This window comes from Haliotis rufescens, unplaced genomic scaffold, assembly GCF_023055435.1.
Source record: "Haliotis rufescens isolate VD_foot unplaced genomic scaffold, xgHalRufe1.0.p SCAF_5, whole genome shotgun sequence".
NCBI classification, from domain to species: Eukaryota; Metazoa; Mollusca; class Gastropoda; order Lepetellida; family Haliotidae; genus Haliotis; species Haliotis rufescens.
Genome location: NW_025964223.1, coordinates 31,530,261 through 31,553,794, shown reverse-complemented (window position 1 = coordinate 31,553,794; position 23,534 = coordinate 31,530,261). Strand labels below are relative to the sequence as shown.

Below are 23,534 nucleotides of genomic sequence, written 5' to 3'. Positions count from 1 at the left end.
CAAAAACGAATTGTATACACTTTTGTAGAAAATACAAATCACATAAAGACCCATAACTAGTTCTGGATAGCACTCCTAATAAAGTTGTAAAAGAAGCCAATTTCTTGGGCATTATTTTTGACCAACATCTGACCTTTTTACCACACATAAAATATTTGAAAAATAAATGCCTGAAGGCCCTTGACCTTCTGAAAGTCGTTTCAAATTCAAAGTGGGGAGGGGATCAGAAAACCCTCCTCCAACTGTACAGAGCACTTATCCCCACAAACTGGACTATGGCTCCATCATCTATGGTGGAGCCTGTAAAAGTAATTTAAAAATATTAGACAGTATTCATCATCAAGGCCTGAGGCTTTGCCTTGGAGCTCTCAGAACCTCCCCTATCGAAAGTCTGTATGTGGAGGCTGATGAGCCTTCACTTCATCAACGTCGGATAAAACTCTCATTACAATATCTTACAAAGCTTTATTCAAATCACACTAATCCTGCATTTGATTGCGTTTTTCATCCCCTTTATGAGGATATATACCTTAAAAAGCCATCCCTTATTCCTCCACTCGGTCTGCGCATCACAACTGCTATTTCTGCTGCTAATATCGATCTTAAACATATAGCTCCCACTCAGCTTTTGCCTTCTCCACCATGGCAGTTGGTACAGCCAGAGGTTGACCTGTCATTGACTCAACTTAAGAAATCCGAAACAAACCAGCTAATCTACCAACAAGAATTTAATCAGTTGCGGACCAAATATGAAACTTACAAAACTATATTCACAGATGGATCCAAGGATGGTGACGCGGTTGCCAGCGCCACTGTCATTGGATCCAGGATTTTGTCTTCACGACTTCTAGATCATAGTTCCATTTTTACAGCCGAATCCCATGCCATTTTAACAGCTCTACAATATATTGGTAAACAATCTAAGCATACGCAATTTGTATTATTTTCAGACTCTCTCTCGTGTCTTCAGGCTATTAAAAATATATCATGTAAGCATCCACTTTTAATCCAAATTATTGAATTATATAATGAACTTGCTACTGGCCAATATCACATCGTCTTTTGTTGGTTACCCAGCCATGTTGGAATCACTGGGAACACAATGGCCGATGCTGCTGCAAAAGCAGCCCTCAACAAATCTGTGACACCACTTCTGATCCCATACAGCGATATCAAACCTGTTATTCGATGTTACATCAGAGATCAAATGCAGCAGAAGTGGGACACTCAAGTAGGTATCAATAAATTACATGAAATTACACCAAATATCGGTTACACCTACTTGGGCTGTCAGTCCAGATTTGAAGAGGTCATTTTACGACGATGTCGTATTGGCCATACAAGATACACACACGAATATTTGTTAAAAGGTGAAGATCCTCCATTTTGTATCCCTTGTGATGAGAGAATCACAGTCAAGCATGTCCTGCTCGAGTGTATTGATTTTTCCATCACAAGGGATAAATATTTCAAATCATCATCCATAAAGGATCTTTTTAATAGTATTGATTCTCGTTAAATTATTGCTTTTTTAAAGGAAATTGAGTTGATTGAAAAATTTTGATTGATACGTGTAATTACATATGAATGTTTTAAAATTGGTAGATTAAATTAGCAACTGAGATTGTTTGTGGCGGTATCCTTGAAGGGGGTTAAAGTACAGTAAAATTATTGTCCCCCTGAGAGGATACATAAGTTCCATTTCTTTCACAGTAAATTTATAGCTATCACAATTTTAATCGTAGTATATTTGTTCATTTTAATTGGTGGTTAATATTGACTACAATCGCCAGCGACTGAAGGGATGGTGTAAATCCTGCTGGGGAGCCGTGCAGGTAGCAAAAGCATCGTAAGTCCCCTCGGTCCCTAGTGTGGTGGCCTAACTTTGGTTGCTGGCGATCTATAACCCGTTTTTATATTGTGTTGTTGAATTATACCATTGTTCTTTTATATACTCTCAAACTAGTTTTAACTAAAATCTGTGATACTCTAGTTATTGTACTGTCCTTTGTCGACAGGTTTTATATTTCAGTTTTGTGTTTCATGACTATATAACTTGATTTAGTCACGATATGGCTGAAATATTGCCGATGTGACTATAAACCATAACTCACTCACTCACTGTGCACAGAACTTTAAACTCTTGTCGAGGCATTGCTCGTGACAGGGCTCGTTGTCTGTCCGACATGTCTGAGGATGAAATTGCTACTGATTTGGAAGACCAGGCTGTAACCGCAGTTAAACGTTTCACGATCAAGAAAGACGGTGTCATCACGAACACCAATACCTATCTCATGACGTTTGCCCAAACTTCCCTTCCAAAGTCAATAAAAGCAGGTTATATGAACATGGGAGTGGATGTGTATGTCCCCAATCCGCTCCGATGCTACAAGTGCCAACATTTCGGTCATGGTTCAAAATCCTGTCATAACTCTGTGGTATGTCATCGTTGTGGTGACAACCATGAGAGCATTGACTGTAATCATGATCTGAAGTGTGCAAATTGATCAGGCACACATGTTGCTTCATCCAAATCTTGCCCTGTGTGGCAAATGGAATCCAAAATAATGAAAATAAAATGTGAAAAAAACATATCCTACCTGGATGCCAAAAAACTATTCAAAATTCAGATCACTACCCCCTCAACTATTTCCTACTCCGCTGCTGTCTCCCGCTCTGTTACAACATCTACTATTTCGTGCCAGACTGACTGGACATGGGTCACGTCAGATCAACCAGTTGATACTGTTCCAATCATTCAGGATATACCTACCATCAGTCTATCCAGTTCAGGATCTCAGACTGAGATTCAGTCTGAGAAACCATCACATACGTCAGTCAAACAACCAGTCGTTGTTCATTTGTCGAATAAAGAAAAAAAGAAATTGAAGAAAAAACAACTGCCAATCGTCCCTTCACCTTCAGAGGTTCCTTTACAGAACTGGCACTCGTGAAGAGCAACCTCCTCGTGGTGAGTGCTGGGTAACGCTAATCGCTCTTCCCCCGTGTGGAACCGGGGCAGAATATTTCCACAGCCTCCCATTGCTGGTCGTATGAGGCAACTAAAATGGGCAACCTGTTTGCCGTGGGTTGCGTCCCTGTGTCGTTGGAGGAAGGGAGTCTGGTGGTTGAGGGCACTGGAGCTAGGAACCGGTGTTTCTTTGCCCAACACACCACTTTGACCCTAACTTCACCTAGACAGGTGATAGAATGGGCCCGATTCTATCAATCGGCTGGTCACGCCAAGCCCTGTGCATAAAATTGTGTATGCACTCTCGTGATTTTTATAAATGTATTATTGAGCTATAGACTTGGACCTGTATATCATGCTTGAATTTTCAAACTATTTATGTACCAATTTGCCTAGAGTCTTATGCCAGAAGGCGGTGGCTCATGGGCCAATCTGGTGATGTTGACCTCCAAATTCAGTATGTATCCAATTTCTTGTCATGGGCCGAACCAGCCTGGCATTTAATTTGGTATACAAATATTGCTCTTTGCGTCATATTTGCTGTAGTATAACATCTCTGTATCCCTGGTGTTTGCATCTTGGATATCCGGTGCACCATAACACCGTTCTTTGTAACACTCCGTGGTGGGTGGGGAGCAGGGGTGCTGAATTACTTTATTTCATCATGTCTCACCAATACCCTGGTTCAAACCGATCAAAACGTAGACATGTGGATCTAGATGAATCTGATCAAACTGAAAAATTATCTCGTGAATTGGATTCCTGGGCCCGATTTATTGTGATCGAGGCAGCTGATAACCAACCATTAACGCTTAATCCTTTCGCCATTTCAAAAGCAGTTTCAGGAATTTGCGGAGAGGTAAAAAATGTGACACTTATTCGTAGTGGCTCTCTTCTCGTTGAATTTTCACGGAGACAGCAATCTCTCAATTTGCTATCTTTATCTACTTTTGCAAATATTGAGGTTGCTGTGTCCGTACACAAAACCTTAAATTCTTGCCGAGGCATTGTTCGTGACAGAGCTCGTTGCCTGTCCGACATGTCGGAGCAAGAAATTACAGATGAATTGACTAGTCAGGGAGTAAGTGCAGTGAAGCGTTTCACAATGAAATCCAGAGACGGTGACATCATGCCGTCAAATACGTATATGCTTACTTTTGCACTGTCGACCCTTCCTAAATCTGTTAAAGCTGGTTATCTAAACATCGGAGTGGAGGTGTATGTCCCCAATCCACTCCGATGTTTCAAGCGCCAAAAGTTTGGACATGGGTCTAAATCCTGTAATCACTCTGTCGTCTTCCAGCGCTGTGGTGACGGCCATGACAGCACTGGATGTACAGCTGACATTAAATGTTCCAACTGTAATGGCAAACATCTGGCTTCCTCGAAATTATGTCCAGTGTGGCAAAAACAATCAAAAATCATCATGTAACCTTCAGGCTGTTGTTGTCCGGCTGTTTGAGGATGGAGAAATATATAGGGAACAAAGTGTGAAAGTTATTTGTAGAGTAAGACGGACAACAACAGCCTGAAGGTTACAATGGAGATGAACAGGACTGTGGATGATGCCCTGCCTCACCAAAATGGAAGCACCGCCAGAGCACCTAGAGGTGAAAAAGAATGATAGGAATTGTACTGACGCAATTCAAATTTATCAGTATGCTTAAGATAGGTCTCTTGTAAACTAAAAGCTGATGGTTTATAGTCTTGTGCTAATAACTGGACTTCATTAAAATTATCCCTAAGTCCTCTGCAATTCCACTGAATTACGTTAGGAGATTGAGTCATGGTGGAAGGGGCACTCGTGAAGAGCAACCTCCTCGTGGTGAGTGCTGGGTAACGCTAATCGCTCTTCCCCCGTGTGGAACCGGGGTAGAATATTTCCACAGCACCCCATTGCTGGTCGTAAGAGGCGACCAAAGTGGGCAGCCTGTTTGCCGTGGGTTGCGCCCCTGTGTCGGTGGAGGAAGGGAGTCTGGTGGTTGAGGGCACTGGAGCCAGGATCAGTGTTCCTTTTGCCCAACACACCACTTTGACCCTTACTTCACCTAGACGGGTGGTAGAATGGGCCCGATTCTATCAATCGGCTGGTCACGCCATGCCCTGTGCATGGATAACTTAGTTCCAATGTTATGCAATGGTTTTGATCAGGACATCTACAAATCTTAAATATCATGTTCTGTAATATGTTTTGCCTAGAGTCCTATGCCAGAAGGCGGTGGCTCATGGGCCAATCTGGCATTATTGACCTCCGGGTTCTTTTTGTCTTCAGGTTTCTGTCTAGGGCAGAACCAGCCTGACTTTTACCCTGTTTGACATTTTTAGCTACCTGCGTCCTTTTTGCTGGAGTATAGCACCCCTGTAGCCCTGGTGTTTGTAGTCGGTTTCCACTTCAACACTGTCCTTGTTGACGCTCCATGGTGGGTGGGGAACAGGGGTGTCGAATCTTTTCCTTTCATTATGGCTACCTCACAGCTCACTGGTTCTCGTTCAAAAACGAAAAGAAGGCATCTCGATACAGATAGTGTCGTGTCGTCTGATGATGAATCTTTACTTAATGTAGAATCGTGGCCACGATTTCTGGTTGTCGAAGGAGTTGATGGAGAGCCTCTCAGAATCAACCCCTTTGTGGTTTCAAAATCTATCCAAGGGATATGTGGTACAGTACAAAACGTCACTCGTCTCCGGTCTGGTTCCCTGCTTGTGGAATGCGCCAAGAGACAACAATCTCTCAATCTTTTACAAGCACATCATTTTGCAAATACAGAGATTGTTGTCTCAGCACATAAAACTCTGAATTCATGTAGAGGCATTGTACGCGACCGTGCAAAGTGCCTCTCAGACATGTCGGAAGAGGAGATTGTAGCAGAAATGAAGCCTCAGGGTGTTACATCTGTCAAACGGTTCAATAGAAAAGATGGTGAAATATTTGTGAAGACAAATACGTACCTGTTTACTTTTGCCCTTTCAAGGATCCCTTCATCAATCAAGGCCGGATATTTCAACATCGGAGTGGATGTGTATATACCAAATCCACTCCGTTGTTTTAAATGTCAGCAGTTCGGACATGGAGCTAAATCCTGTCGCAACTCAGCAGTTTGCTCCCGCTGCAGTAAGAAACATGATGGCACTGACTGTACAGATACCATCAAATGTTCAAACTGCAGTTGTGACCACATGTCGTCATCTAAATCGTGCCCTTCCTTTGTGATTCAGACAAAAATACTCAAATTAAAATATACTAATGATATCTCATTCTCAGATGCTAAGAAACTTCTTCAGATTGAATCAACCTCATCCACCCATTCACTGACCTACTCTGCTGCAGTCTCCTCTGCTGCTGTCTCCTCTGCTATCAAAGTGGATAACGGATGCCAAACAGCTATTAGCTGGGTGTCAAATGAACGAACCATGTTGTTTCAAATTGATGCTGAAGATACCACCACTTCCCCCCAATCCACTTCAAAACCTTCACAAACGGAACCTCTGCCAGAAAATGAACCTCACTCACTCACTCACTCTCAACTTGATACCTCTCCTGTACCTGAAAGTGACAAAAGAAATGATGTGACCCAAACCAGAAAAGAAAGAAAGCAACAAAGGAAAAAAGAATCTAAGGCACTTAAACATATTAAGGTGCCTTCACCCTTGACATTCCCTCTGGAGGTTCAAAATCCCTTTGAACCTTTAGATATGGAGGTCTCTCCATCGCTGTCATTACAGCGTAAAGGACCTTCTCCACGCTCACGATCTCCAATTGAGCCACCATGAGTTGCTCTCCCAATTTAATCCAGTGGAATTGTAGAGGACTTCGGACCAATTTTAATGACCTTCAGCTCTTAGTTCAAGATTTTAAACCATCGGCCTTTTGTTTGCAAGAAACGTTCCTTAAAACTACGGATAATTTTGATTTACGACAATATGATTCCTACCATTGCTTTTCCCCACCAGGGGATAAAGCAACTGGGGGATCTTCTGTTATGGTGAGGCAGGGCATCATTCACAGTCCTGTTCCTCTCCATACCCCTCTTCAGGCTGTAGCAGTACGTATAACATTGAATATTGTTTTTACTTTGTGTTCTTTGTATGTCCCTCCAACGTACTCTCTCCGACAGTCTGATCTTCAGGCACTGTATGACCAACTCCCTAAGCCCTGTGTTCTCATGGGAGATCTGAATGGCCATAACCCACTTTGGGGTAGTAATGACAGCAATGCCAAAGGTAAATTATTGGAGGATTTTTTCTTAACTAACGATTTATGCATTTTGAATGATGGTTCTCATACGTACCTACATCCGGCAACTGGAACTTACTCTTGTCTTGACTTGTCCGTTGTAGACTCTAATTTACTTGATGAATTTGAATGGTCAGTCCACGATGACCTCTGTGGAAGTGACCATTTTCCTACCATTTTAAAATCTGTGACACCATCTGATATTCCTCCATCATCAAGATGGAACTTTCCTAAGGCAAACTGGGCTTTATATGAAGTCCTTTGCACAAACCAACTAAATCCTGATGTTTTTATTGATGCCACTGATCCTATAAAGCTTTTCTCTGATAGTCTTACGAAAATAGCTGATGAATGTATTCCGAAGTCCTCTTCAAATCCTCACATTCGTAAACCATGGTTCAGCAATGATTGCAAACTAGCTAGGAAGGCGAGGAAAAAAGCTGAACAATATTTCCGTCGTCATCCTATGGTCCACAATTTAAATAAATTCAAAATATTAAACGCTAAAGCACGGCGTACATTTAAACAAAACAAGCGTCAGTCTTGGCAAAATTATGTCTCGAAGATAAATTCACGTACGCCGATATCGAAGGTATGGAACATGATTAAGAAAATAAAAGGTAAGGGTTCTAAATCTAGTATCCACCACCTAAAAAATGGGAATGAATTATTAACCGATACTTCTGATATTGCTAACAAACTTGGTGAAACTCTGGCTCAACATTCTTCCTCCTCGAACTATGCCCCTCAATTCCAAAAATATCAAAAGCAACAAGAAAAGAAACCTATTACTTTTAATTCAGATAATGGGGAGGATTACAATGAAATCTTTTCCATTCATGAACTCAATACTGCCCTTGGGCAAGCTCATGACACTGCTTCAGGGTCTGATAATATACATTATCAACTCTTAAAACATTTACCGCAATCCTGTTTAGAAACCCTCTTGATGATCTTTGATAAAATCTGGACGTCAGGAGAATTTCCTTCTTCATGGCGTGATGCTATTGTAATTCCCATACCTAAACCTGGTCGTGATCATACTGATCCTTCAAATTATCGACCAATTTCATTAACTAGTTGCGTTTGCAAAACCATGGAACGCATGGTCAATAATAGATTAACGTGGTACTTAGAATCCAATAATTTAATTACAAATATCCAATGTGGATTCCGTAAAAATCGTAGTACCATTGACCATTTAGTTAGATTGGAGTCATTCATTAAGAATGCCATTGTTAACAAACAGCATGCAGTGTCTATCTTTTTCGATCTGGAAAAAGCATATGACACTACATGGAAGCATGGCATTTTAAAAGATTTACATGACTTTGGATTGCGAGGCCGTTTGCCTCAATTTATATCCAAGTTTTTATCCGACAGACAATTTCAGGTCCGCGTGGGTTCTACCCTGTCTGATCATTATACTCAGGATCAGGGTGTCCCACAAGGCAGTATTTTGTCTGTCACACTGTTTAGTATAAAAATAAATAGCCTGTCTAAGGTTTTAAACGATTCCATCGATGGATCTTTATTCGTGGATGATTTTAATATTTCCTGTCGTGGTAAAAATATGAATACTATTGAAAGGCAACTACAATTATGCCTAAACAAAATCCAAAAGTGGTCATTAGAAAATGGTTTTAGATTTTCAAAATCTAAAACTAATTGTATACATTTTTGTAGACAGTACAAGCCTCACAAGGACCCAGATCTAGTTTTAGATGGCACTCCTATTAAAGTTGTAAAGGAGGCCAAGTTCTTAGGCATTATTTTTGACCATCATTTAACCTTTTTGCCACATATCAAATATTTAAAGAATAAATGCCTGAAGGCACTTGACCTGTTGAAAGTTGTCTCCAACGCAAAGTGGGGAGGGGATCAGAAAACTCTCCTGCAACTGTACAGAGCTCTCATACGCTCCAAACTGGATTATGGCTCCATCATTTATGGTGGAGCTTGCAAAAGTAACTTAAAACTGCTTGATTCTATCCACCATCAAGGCCTCAGGCTTTGCCTGGGTGCCTTCCGAACATCTCCTGTATCTAGTCTGAATGTTGAAGCTGATGAGCCATCCCTTAAAGACCGCCGCCTAAAATTATCTTTACAATACATCACAAAACTATATTCAAATCAATCAAATCCTGCATATGACTGTGTTTTTCATCCTCAACATGTAGACCTCTATCATAAGAAACCTTCGCTTGTTCCACCCCTTGGAATAAGAATACAACCTGACATTTCTGCTGCAAATATTGATCTCACAATCATATCTCAGACTCAACTACTCTCGTCTCCTCCGTGGCAACTAGTAAAGCCACAGGTAGATCTTTCATTAACGGCACTAAAGAAATCAGACACCAATCAACTCATGTATCAGCAAGAATATAATCAATTAAGAAGCGCATACAATACTTATAAGTCTATATTTACAGATGGATCCAAGGATGGTGACGCAGTTGCTTCCGCCACCGTCATTGGATCCAGAACCATATCATCCAGATTACCAAATGACAGTTCCATTTTTACAGCAGAATCGCAGGCAATATTAACAGCTCTCAAATATATAAATACTCAGTCCAAACATAATAACTTCATCATATTTTCTGATTCCCTTTCTTGTCTTCAAGCCATTAAGAATATTTCATATGAACATCCACTTTTACACGACATTATAGAATTATTTAATGATCTTGCTACTGGCCAATATGACATCGTCTTTTGTTGGTTACCCAGCCATGTTGGTATCTTAGGTAACACAATGGCCGATGCTGCTGCAAAAGAAGCACTCAACAAATCTGTGACACCACTTCTCATCCCATATACTGATTATAAACCTGTAATCAGATCTTACATCCGAGATTTAATGCAGCAGAAGTGGGACGCCCAAGTAGGTATCAATAAATTACATGAAATTAAACCAAATATCGGTTACACCTACTTGGGCTGTCAGTCCAGATTTGAAGAGGTCGTTATGCGACGATGTCGTATTGGCCATTCAAGATATACGCAGGAATATTTATTGAAAGGTGAGGATCCTCCGTTTTGTATCCCTTGTGATGAAAGAATCACGGTCAAGCATGTCCTGCTTGACTGTATTGATTTTTCCATCACAAGGGATAAATATTTCAGTGTTAAAACGGTCAAGGCCCTTTTTAATGACGTTAATTATCGTTTAATATTATGCTTTTTAAAAGAAATAGAACTGTTTCATAAATTTTGATGTATTTAGGATATTCTTTTATAAATTGGTAGTGCTTATTTCTAACTGAGATTGTTAGTGGCTGTACCCTTGAGGGGGGTTGAAGTAGCGTAAAATTATTGTCCCCCTAAGAGGGTATGTAAGTCCCTAATCATTCGAAGTATTTGTATGCATACCAGAATTTTAAATAGTAGTATTTTCGTTATTTTAACTTCAGGCTTAACTGGTATACAATCACCAGTGACTGAAGGGATGATATAAATCCTGCCGGGGTCCATGCAGGAAGCAAAGGCACTGTAAGTCCCCATGGTCCCTGGTATGGTGATCTCACTTTAGTTACTGACGATCTCAAGCCCATTTTTATATTGTGATGTCAACTCAATCTTTCTTCTTTTAAATGTGCCTCGACTAGTTTTAAATCTAATCTGTGATATGCTAGTTATCGTACTGTCCTTCGATGACAGGTTTTTATACAGTTTAAATATATGCATTATTTATGACCAACTTCTCGTCACGATATGGCTGCAATATTGCCGATGTGACGTTAAATTTTAACTCACTCACTCACTCACTGAGAAACCATCACATACGTCAGTCAAACAACCAGTCGTTGTTCATTTGTCGAATAAAGAAAAAAAGAAATTGAAGAAAAAACAACTGCCAATCGTCCCTTCACCTTCAGAGGTTCCTTTACAGAACTGGCACTCGTGAAGAGCAACCTCCTCGTGGTGAGTGCTGGGTAACGCTAATCGCTCTTCCCCCGTGTGGAACCGGGGCAGAATATTTCCACAGCCTCCCATTGCTGGTCGTATGAGGCAACTAAAATGGGCAACCTGTTTGCCGTGGGTTGCGTCCCTGTGTCGTTGGAGGAAGGGAGTCTGGTGGTTGAGGGCACTGGAGCTAGGAACCGGTGTTTCTTTGCCCAACACACCACTTTGACCCTAACTTCACCTAGACAGGTGATAGAATGGGCCCGATTCTATCAATCGGCTGGTCACGCCAAGCCCTGTGCATAAAATTGTGTATGCACTCTCGTGATTTTTATAAATGTATTATTGAGCTATAGACTTGGACCTGTATATCATGCTTGAATTTTCAAACTATTTATGTACCAATTTGCCTAGAGTCTTATGCCAGAAGGCGGTGGCTCATGGGCCAATCTGGTGATGTTGACCTCCAAATTCAGTATGTATCCAATTTCTTGTCATGGGCCGAACCAGCCTGGCATTTAATTTGGTATACAAATATTGCTCTTTGCGTCATATTTGCTGTAGTATAACATCTCTGTATCCCTGGTGTTTGCATCTTGGATATCCGGTGCACCATAACACCGTTCTTTGTAACACTCCGTGGTGGGTGGGGAGCAGGGGTGCTGAATTACTTTATTTCATCATGTCTCACCAATACCCTGGTTCAAACCGATCAAAACGTAGACATGTGGATCTAGATGAATCTGATCAAACTGAAAAATTATCTCGTGAATTGGATTCCTGGGCCCGATTTATTGTGATCGAGGCAGCTGATAACCAACCATTAACGCTTAATCCTTTCGCCATTTCAAAAGCAGTTTCAGGAATTTGCGGAGAGGTAAAAAATGTGACACTTATTCGTAGTGGCTCTCTTCTCGTTGAATTTTCACGGAGACAGCAATCTCTCAATTTGCTATCTTTATCTACTTTTGCAAATATTGAGGTTGCTGTGTCCGTACACAAAACCTTAAATTCTTGCCGAGGCATTGTTCGTGACAGAGCTCGTTGCCTGTCCGACATGTCGGAGCAAGAAATTACAGATGAATTGACTAGTCAGGGAGTAAGTGCAGTGAAGCGTTTCACAATGAAATCCAGAGACGGTGACATCATGCCGTCAAATACGTATATGCTTACTTTTGCACTGTCGACCCTTCCTAAATCTGTTAAAGCTGGTTATCTAAACATCGGAGTGGAGGTGTATGTCCCCAATCCACTCCGATGTTTCAAGCGCCAAAAGTTTGGACATGGGTCTAAATCCTGTAATCACTCTGTCGTCTTCCAGCGCTGTGGTGACGGCCATGACAGCACTGGATGTACAGCTGACATTAAATGTTCCAACTGTAATGGCAAACATCTGGCTTCCTCGAAATTATGTCCAGTGTGGCAAAAACAATCAAAAATCATCATGTAACCTTCAGGCTGTTGTTGTCCGGCTGTTTGAGGATGGAGAAATATATAGGGAACAAAGTGTGAAAGTTATTTGTAGAGTAAGACGGACAACAACAGCCTGAAGGTTACAATGGAGATGAACAGGACTGTGGATGATGCCCTGCCTCACCAAAATGGAAGCACCGCCAGAGCACCTAGAGGTGAAAAAGAATGATAGGAATTGTACTGACGCAATTCAAATTTATCAGTATGCTTAAGATAGGTCTCTTGTAAACTAAAAGCTGATGGTTTATAGTCTTGTGCTAATAACTGGACTTCATTAAAATTATCCCTAAGTCCTCTGCAATTCCACTGAATTACGTTAGGAGATTGAGTCATGGTGGAAGGGGCACTCGTGAAGAGCAACCTCCTCGTGGTGAGTGCTGGGTAACGCAAATCGCTCTTCCCCCGTGTGGAACCGGGGTAGAATATTTCCACAGCACCCCATTGCTGGTCGTAAGAGGCGACCAAAGTGGGCAGCCCGTTTGCCGTGGGTTGCGTCCCTGTGTCGGCGGAGGACGGGAGTCTGGTAGTTGAGGGCACTGGTTCCTGGAACTGTGTTCCTTTGCCCAACACACTACTTCGACCCTTACTTCGCCTAGACGGGTGGTAAGATGGGCCCGATCTTATCAATCGGCTGGTCATGCCAGGCCCTGTGCGTAATATTGTATATGCACACGTGTGTTGTATTTTAATGTATATTTTGGCCTTGGCCGTCCCTAACTTGTGTGTATTCTAACTTTTGGATTGAATACATTGCCTAGAGTCTTACGCCAGAAGGCGGTGGCTCATGGGCCAATCTGGTACTTTCGACCTCTGAGTTCTGTATGTCTTCAATTTCTTGTCATGGGCCGGACCAGCCTGGCATTTTATTTGTTAGACAAATGCAGCTATTCATGTTGTTTTTACTGGAGTATAACACCTCTGTATCCCTGATGTTTGCATGTTGGAGATCCGGTGCAGGAAAACATCGCTCTTTGTAGCACTCCATGGTGGGTGGGGAGCAGGGGTGCTGAATCAATTACTTTCATTATGGCACACAATCATTCTGGTTCAAACCGCACTGACAAGAAGAGACGTCTGGAAGCTGAGATTTTCTCATCTGACGACGATGCTTCTATTTCACGAACTTCAAATTCTTGGGCTCGGTTTATCGTAGTGGAATCACATAATCAACTACCTTTGAAAATCAATCCCTTTGCAATATCTAAAGCCATTGAAGGTATCTGTGGTGAGGTGAAGAATGTTTCACGGCTCCGGAGCGGCTCTCTTTTGGTGGAGTGTGCACGGAGACAGCAGGCTATTAATCTTTTAAAATGTACTAGCTTTGCTAACACAGAAGTTGTTGTTTCTGAACACAGAACGTTGAATTCGAGTCGAGGGATCATCCGCGACAGAGCTCGTTGCCTGGCTGAAATGTCAGAAGATGACATTTTGGAAGAACTTAAATCACAGAATGTCACATCAGTGAAACGTTTCACTAGAAAAGATGGTGAAAATTTCATTCCAACAAATACTTATTTGTTCTCCTTTTCTCTTTCAACAATTCCACAATCTATTAAGGCAGGCTATTTTAACATCGGAGTGGAGGTGTATGTCCCCAATCCACTCCGGTGTTACAAATGTCAGAAGTTTGGGCACGGCTCCAAATCATGTGATCGTCCGACTGTTTGCCACCGTTGTGGTGGAAATCATGATGGTTCAGGCTGTACAGCAGACCTGAAATGTACAAATTGTAAGGGTCAACATGTAGCGTCATCAAAATACTGTCCTTTTTGGACACGTGAAAAAGACATTTTGACAATCAGATGTCAAAACAACGTCAGTTACTTTGATGCGAAAAAACTCTATGATAGCCGGACACCTTCATCCAAACAATCTTATGCTGCTGCTGCTGCTGTCTCTCGCCCTTCAACCAGTAGATCTATAGAATGTCAGACGGACTTGACATGGACACATTCTGAACACCCGCTGCCTCTGACAACATCATGTGACAGTCAAACAACTCATTCTGTCAGCCCAGGTGAAATGTCTTCAGATTCTATCATTGTGACTCAGGTTGTGGCCCCATCTACACCCACTCCTGATAAACCAGCTACCAACAAACCATCAACTGAAATGCCAAAAAAACAAAAGAAGAAACAAAACAAGAAAATTTCTACAAAGATCCCTACTCTCACTGAAACATCTGTAGATGTTCACAATTACTTTGAGCCTCTTGAGATGGATGTCACCCCATCTTCACACCACAGCAGTGGTGACTCCTCTTCACGTTTACGTGAACGATCTCCGGTAGAACCACCATGAATCATTCGAATCTAATTCAATGGAATTGCCGAGGACTTAGGCACAATTTTAACGAACTGCAATTATTATCAACGGATATTTGTCCATCAGCAATTTCTTTACAAGAAACGTACCTTAAAACAACCGACACATTTGATTTAAGGCAGTATAGTTCGTATCATTCCTTCTCTCCTCCGGGAGATAAAGCTACTGGAGGAGCTTCTATTTTGGTGCGGCGGGGCGTTGTTCACAGTCCTGTTCCGCTTGACACGAATATGCAAGCTGTTGCAGTTAGACTTACACTGCATATTGCCTTCACACTTTGCTCGGCACTCGTGAAGAGCAACCTCCTCGTGGTGAGTGCTGGGTAACGCTAATCGCTCTTCCCCCGTGTGGAACCGGGGCAGAATATTTCCACAGCCTCCCATTGCTGGTCGTATGAGGCGACTAAAATGGGCAACCTGTTTGCCGTGGGTTGCGTCCCGTGTCGGCGGAGGACGGGAGTCTGGTGGTTGAGGGCACTGGTTCCAGGATTAGCGTTCCTTTGCCCAATACACCACTTCGACCCTTACTTCGCCTAGACGGGTGGTAGGATGGGCCCGGTCCTATCAATCGGCTGGTCATGCCGAGCCCTGTGCGTTATTTTATTTAGCACACTCTTGACCTGATTTCACCTGTTAGAAATCATGATTAACACTGTTTTCAAAAACAACATTTGTGTATTTATGTTTGTTGCAATATTTGCCTAGAGTCTTAAAGCCCAGAAGGCGGTGGCTCATGGGCCAATCTGGTGGTTCATTATTTCTAATGTTTCTGCTTGAGTATACCCTCTTGGTATCCTTGGTGCCGCCTGTTGGACGCCCACAGGCATTTGGCGTCGTCCTTGTTGATACTCCATGGTGGGTGGGGAGCCAGGAGGGTGAAACATATACTATACCACTATGGCTGCTCAAAATCCAAAAAAACAAAAACGTTATCACGCTGATGATACTGAAGATGAGGAAGATGATATGATAACCAGATTGTGTTATTCTGAACGTGAAACCTGGCCTCGATTCATTGTTGCAGAGTCAAGTGAGAAAAAGTTGACTTCTTGTTCTCCATTTCTATTAGAAAAAGCAATTCAAGGTATTGCTGGAACTGTTAAGAATGTCACCAAAATTAGATCTGGTGCAGTTCTAATAGAATGTGTGAAGAGAGAGCAGGCAGCTAATCTACTGGAAGCCAAATTGTTTGCAAACATTCCAATCAAATGCTATCCACATAAATCTTTGAACTTCAGCAAAGGAATTATCCGTGACAGAGATAAGAGTCTGTCAGATCTCTCCACTGATGACATTGTAAGTCAACTACGGATGCAGGGTGTTGTTGAAGCTAAGCGTTTCAACTTTAAGAAGGATGGAGTTTATTTACCTTCTAACACTTACCTCCTTACGTTTGACGTTCCACAGTTGCCACAATCAATTAAAGTAGGATGTTTTTCTATGAGAATAGACCTGTATATCCCTAGTCCTCTGAGGTGCTTTAATTGCCAGAAATTTGGGCATGGGCAGAAATCTTGTACTTATCGTGCTGCTTGCTATCGTTGTGGAGACAAAGATCATGATAGCAGCTCCTGTACATCTGAAATTAAATGTGTTCATTGCTCAGGTCCCCACATGTCTTCATCTAAAGAGTGTCCAGTTTGGCAGTTTGAAATGACTATTCAACGCATCAAAACAGAAAAGAATATTAGTTTTTCAGAAGCCAGGAAGTTAGCTACTTCAATAACACCAAACAACACTTCCATGAGAGGTAAATCATCCTACGCTGAGGCTATGAAAACATCAAAAAAATCAATTGATTGTCAAACTGACTTGACTTGGGTAAATACAGACACACCAGTGAGTGTTAGTGATCTCACCTCTTCATCTTCAACAAGTGAATCTTCCTCAGAACAAGCGTCTAAATCCACAGAAACACAAACTACTTCTTCTCCTCTTGAGAAAAAGAAAAATGTGAATGTGGATTACTCTAAGAAACAAAATAAATCTGATCGTATACCGAAGGGACAAAGAGATCCTGTGTCCATATTCAACAGGTTTGGTATTCTAGATGACATGGACGTGTCACCCCAACAGAGCACCCGCTCCAGGAGCCATTCTCCTAAGAAGAAAGGTCGGGAGCGCTCACCAATAACACACCCTAAATGACAAATACGCTAATACAATGGAATTGTCGAGGTATTAGAGCTAATTTTGAAGAGATTAAACTTTTAGCTAAAGATTATAACCCCGTGGCATTTAGTCTTCAGGAAACGTTTTTAAGAGATGATCAACAATTTAACTTCCGCCAATATGATACCTACAATTCATTTGCAAGGATTACCAATGGTAAGGCCTCTGGGGGCGCCAGTATACTGGTGAAACAGGGTACACTACATAGCCCTATTGCGCTAAATACTAACCTACAAGCCGTTGCAGTACGTATAACTTTACATATTGCAATTACACTGTGCTCTTTATATATACCTCCATCATACGCTCTCCAAATCAGGGATCTGGACAATCTGATTGACCAGCTTCCCAAGCCGTTCCTTCTTGTGGGAGACTTGAACGGTCACAATCCCTTATGGGGTTCATCTACACGTAATGACAAGGGAAAAGTACTTGAAGACATTCTTGATAAGCATAGTCTATGTCTGCTTAATGATGGAAGTAACACCTACCTCCACCCAGGAACAGGTACATACTCAGCTTTGGATTTATCCTTTTCTGACCCATCACTGTATAATGAGTTTTCATGGTCAGTTCATGGTGATTTGTGCGGTAGTGATCACTTTCCTACCGTGCTTAAAGCTATGTGTCCCTTTGTGGATAGTTCCATTTCCAAATGGATATTTTCCAAGGCTGATTGGCTGTCCTTTAGTTCTTTGTGCGATACTGAATTGAAAGTTGATCATTTCCTACATGATAGTGATCAAATCAAACTGTTTTCTGAAACATTACTCACCATTGCCACTGAAACAATCTCAAAAACCTCGACGGTTCCACGTGTTAGTACACCATGGTACAATGATGATTGCAAAAAAGCTCGAAAGACTAGGAAGAAGGCTGAAAGAGTTTTTAATAAACACCCGACTCAAGATAATTTAAAACACTTAAGGATTACAAGAGCAAAAGCTCGTAGAACCATTAAGCAAAACAGACGAAGCAGCTGGAGACATTTTGTTTCCAAACTGACTTCACGTACTCCACTCAATAAAGTATGGAATATGGTTCGTAGGATAAAAGGTAAAGGGTCTTCTAGCAGTGTACAACACTTAACAGCTGATAATGAAACATTAACTTCCAAACAGGACATCGCTAATAAGCTTGCGGAAACAATCAGTAAGAATTCATCGTCTGTCAATTATGATCCTAACTTTCAAAGATATCAAAATCAGCAGGAAAAGAAGATTCTTAATTTCAAATCCGATAATTCTGAAGATTATAATGAATCTTTTTCCTTAAGTGAACTGCAAGAGGCTCTACATAAAGCTCATGATACAGCATGTGGGCCAGATGATATCCATTATCAATTTTTGAAACATCTACCTGTGTCGTCTCAGTTGACCCTCTTGTACATTTTCAATAATATTTGGGAATCGGGTAATTTTCCGTCTTCTTGGCATGAGGCTACTATCATTCCCGTGCCCAAACCAGGGAAGGATCACGCGAATCCTTCTAATTACCGTCCAATAGCTTTAACAAGTTGCATCTGTAAAACCATGGAACGAATGATCAACAAGCGTCTTGTCTGGTATTTGGAATCTAATAACCTGTTAACTGATATTCAGTCTGGTTTCAGGCACCAGAGGAGCACCATTGATCATTTAGTTAGATTAGAGTCATTTATACGCAATGGTTTTATTAATAAACAACATGTTGTATCAATCTTTTTTGATTTGGAGAAGGCATACGATACAACATGGAAATATGGCATCTTAAAAGATCTGCATATTATGGGTATTCGTGGTCGTATGCCTGATTTTATTGCACGTTTTTTAGAAGATAGACAATTTAAAGTTCGAGTGGGATCCGCATTATCTGAGATATATGATCAAGAAATGGGGGTCCCTCAGGGCAGTATTTTATCAGTGACACTTTTTAGCATAAAAATTAATAGCCTTGCAAAGGTTTTAAATGAAAATATTGATGGTTCGTTATTTGTTGATGATTTCAATGTATCTTGCCGTGGTAGAAATATGAATACCATTGAAAGGCAATTACAACTTTGCCTAAATAGAATACAAAAATGGTCTCTAGAAAATGGTTTTAAGTTCTCTAAAACTAAAACCTGTTGTATTCATTTTTGCACTAAAAGGAAATTCCATAAAGATCCAGAATTGACTTTGAATAATATTCCTATAAAAGTGGTCAAAGAAACCAAGTTTTTGGGTCTTACCTTTGATCATAAGTTATCGTTTATACCTCATATAAAAAATCTAAAGGCTAAATGTTTGAAAGCACTTGATATCCTTAAGGTGGTATCAAATGCAAAATGGGGCGGAGACCAACAAACTCTGTTACATCTCTATAGAACATTGATTCGATCTAAACTAGATTATGGTTGTTTCATATATGGCTCAGCCCGACAATCATACATTAAAGAACTTAACACTATTCACCATCAAGGTCTTAGATTGTGTCTGGGTGCATTTCAAACTTCCCCTGTTGAAAGTTTATATGTTGAAGCTAATGAACCTTGTCTCGATATCAGAAGAATAAAACTGGCACTCCAATACGTTACTAAACTTCATTCCAATCCATCCAATCCAGCTTTTAATATCGTTTTTCATCCTCCTTATCAGCCTTTGTATGATAAGAAACCCAGCTCAATTCCTCCACTTGGTATCCGTATTCAACAGCACATTATAGATGCAGATCTAAACATGTCTTCTATTGCAACGTATAAACTACCTGAAGTGCCACCGTGGCAGTCAATACAGCCTACAGTCAATTTTGAGTTAACAAACATGAAAAAGGCAGATACGAACTCGTTGTCATACCAACAAGCCTTCCTAGAACTTAGACATCAATATACAGGGTATACAAGCATATACACAGACGGATCCAAAAATGGTGATAAGGTGTCAGCTGCAGCTGTTACAAATGATGGCACTCTATCGTTACGATTAACCGATGGAAGTTCAATTTTTACGGCAGAGGCTAAGGCTATACTATTAGCCTTGCAGCTTATTAATCGTTCAAATGAGTCCAGCTTTATTATTTTTTCTGATAGTTTATCCTGTTTACAAGCAATCAACAACCGTAAAACTGACCATCCTCTTTTAGTTGAAATATTGCAATGTCACATGAATTTGTCCGTGGCAAATAATGACATCGTATTTTGTTGGCTCCCCAGTCATGTTGGCATCAGTGGAAATACCAAAGCAGATTCTGCAGCTAAAGCTGCTCTTGGGAAATCGTTCTCGACGGGTATTTTCCCGTACACAGACCTAAAACCTGCTATATGCCAATATGTTGGAAGTATGTGGCAACAAAACTGGAATAAACTAACATTGAATAAGCTTCATGCCATCCAGCCCTTGATTGGAAATCATGGCCCTACTGGATTAAGTCGCCAAGATGAAGTTGTTATCAGACGATGTCGCATTGGACACAGTCATTTGACTCATTCTTTTTTATTAAAGGGAGAGGACCCTCCTCAATGTATTCCTTGCAATAGTCCTTTGACTATCAAGCACCTTTTGTTGGAATGTGTGGATTTTGCACTTATTCGGCAACGATTTTATACTGTTCAAACTGTTTCTGAACTTTTCAATACCATTTCTAACCACTTAGTTTTAGCATATTTGAAAGAAATTAAACTGTATGACAAGATGTAGATTTTAGATTTGACTGTCAGTTTTTACCTGTTTACTGTGATATCGGACTGAAGTTTTAGTGATCTTCGACATCATTTTTAAATAATGTTGTCTGAAAGTAATTTTGTTTTTCTAGCCGCGAATAGCTGGAATATTGCTGATGCGGCTTAAAGCACCACTTACTCACTCACTCACTCACTCACACTTTGCTCCTTATACATTCCTCCATCTTCAAATCTTCAGCGTAATGATCTCCAAAAACTGTACGACCAGCTCCCAAAGCCCTGTGTCATCATGGGTGATCTAAATGGACATAATCCTTTATGGGGAGGTTCTATCATTAATCAAAAGGGTAAAGTCATCGAGGATTTTGTTTCTGATAATGACCTCTGCATCTTTAACGATGACTCGGACACCTACTTACACCCTGCAACTGGTACGTATTCATCATTAGATCTGTCTTTGACGGATTCAGTGTTGTTGAATGAATTCTCATGGACCGTCCATGATGACCTATGTGGGAGTGACCATTTCCCCACCGTGCTTAAACCCATTCATCCCGTTGATGATCCACCTTCACCTCGATGGAATTTTGTGAAGGCTGATTGGCTTTTATTTCAATCTTTATGCAAAGATAAATTACAACCTACGTCTTTTCAGAATGTTATTGACCCCATTCAGTTGTTCTCAGATCAACTGAATGAAATTGCTGATGAATCAATACCTAAGTCCTCGATCAACCCACGTATTCGTAAACCGTGGTTTGATGACACTTGCAAACACGCTAGGAAATGTCGTAAGAAGGCGGAGAAATACTTCCGTAAACATCCCACTGTCCATAACTTGAACATCGTCAAAATTTCAAATGCTAAGGCGAGACGTCTTTTTAAACAAAATAAACGTCAATCCTGGCAGAATTATGTCTCAAAAATTAACTCTCGTACCCCCATGTCCAAGGTATGGAACATGATCAAAAAGATCAAAGGCAAGGGATCAAATTCTACAGTAAACCATCTAAAGGACGGCGATACTTTGCTAACGACTAAATCTGATATTGCCAATAGACTTGGGAAAACGTTATCTCAACATTCTTCTTCATCTAATTACGCTCCTGAATTTCAAAAGTATCAACTCCAACAGGAAAAGAAAAAAGTAAATTTTACATCTGATAATGGTGAAGATTACAATGAGGTATTTTCACTACATGAGCTATATACTGCCTTAGGGCAAGCTCATGATACAGCAGCAGGCGCTGATAATATTCATTATCAGCTACTGAAACACTTGCCAGAATCATGCCTTGAAACTTTGTTGACTATATTTGATGACATTTGGACATCTGGGACGTTTCCACCTTCATGGCATAATGCCATTGTTATACCAATACCCAAACCTGGGCGGGATCATTCTGATCCATCAAATTACCGCCCTATCTCTTTAACTAGCTGTGTTTGTAAAACGATGGAACGCATCGTAAATAATCGATTAGTGTGGTACTTGGAAACAAATAATCTTCTTACCAATATACAATGTGGTTTCCAGAAGAACAGAAGTACTATCGATCATTTAGTGCGTTTAGAATCGTTCATTAAAAATTCCATTGTAAATAGACAACATGCTGTATCGATCTTTTTCGATTTAGAAAAAGCTTACGATACAACATGGAAACATGGTATTTTAAAAGATTTACATGACTTTGGTTTAAGAGGCCGTTTGCCTCATTTTATATCGCAATTTTTAACTGACAGACAATTTCAAGTTCGTGTTGGATCAACCCTGTCTGATCATTATAATCAGGATCAGGGTGTTCCACAGGGCAGTATTTTGTCTGTCACATTGTTCAGTATAAAAATAAATAGTTTATCAAAAGTATTAAATGACTCAATTGATGGGTCATTGTTTGTGGATGATTTCAATATATCATGTCGTGGTAAAAATATGCGTACTATTGAACGCCAATTACAGTTGTGTCTTAATAAAATTCATAAATGGTGTCTTGAGAATGGCTTTAAGTTCTCACAGAGGAAGACCAATTGTATACATTTCTGTCGGAAATATAAACCCCATAAAGACCCTGAACTCTTTTTAGATGGCACTCCAATCAAGATTGTAAAAGAAGCCAAATTTTTAGGATTAATTTTCGACCATCATTTAACCTTTTTGCCACATATTACTTATCTGAAGACCAAATGCCTGAAGGCCCTAGATTTGTTAAAAGTCGTTTCAAATTCAAAGTGGGGAGGGGATCAGAAAACCCTCCTTCACTTATATCGATCATTGATCCGTTCTAAATTGGACTATGGCTCCATTGTGTATGCTGGAGCTTGCAAGAGCAATTTAAAAAAGCTGGATTCAATTCACCATCAAGGACTACGTCTATGTCTTGGTGCTTTTCGAACTTCTCCGGTTGACAGCCTCTATGTGGAGGCTGATGAACCTTCTTTAAAACAACGCCGTACTAAATTGTCTCTTCAATATATTTCTAAATTACGTTCGAACCCCTCTAATCCTGCTTATGCCTCTGTATTCTACCCCCTCTATGAAAATCTATTTCTGAAGAAACCGAAGCTGCTTCCTCCACTTGGGATTCGGCTCAAATCCAATATTACTGCTGCAAATCTTGATCTGGATCTTATCTCTCCTTCTCGGCTTTTGTCTACTCCTCCCTGGCAGTTGGTGAGGCCAGAAGTAGACATTTCACTGACACGCTTTCTCAAGACTGAAACAAATCAACTGGTTTATCATCAGGAATATTTACAATTAAGAAACAAATATGACACTCACCGTTCAATCTTTACTGATGGATCCAAGGGTGG

General features: G+C 40.7%; 1 protein-coding gene across 1 annotated transcript; it reads left to right on the top strand.

Annotated features, from left to right (window-relative positions):
- Window positions 1–5,431: 5,431 nt before the first annotated feature.
- LOC125373265 lies at window positions 5,432–6,742 on the top strand. Its single transcript, XM_048384265.1, has one exon. The coding sequence runs from the start codon at window positions 5,432–5,434 to the stop codon at window positions 6,740–6,742; it is 1,311 nt and encodes a 436-aa protein (XP_048240222.1).
- The last annotated feature ends 16,792 nt before the right edge of the window (window positions 6,743–23,534 follow it).

What these genes read in the sequence shown, in the direction of transcription:
- LOC125373265 (XM_048384265.1), top strand. Translation starts at nt 5,432, where the DNA reads ATGGCTACCTCACAGCTCACTGGTTCTCGTTCAAAAACGAAAAGAAGG.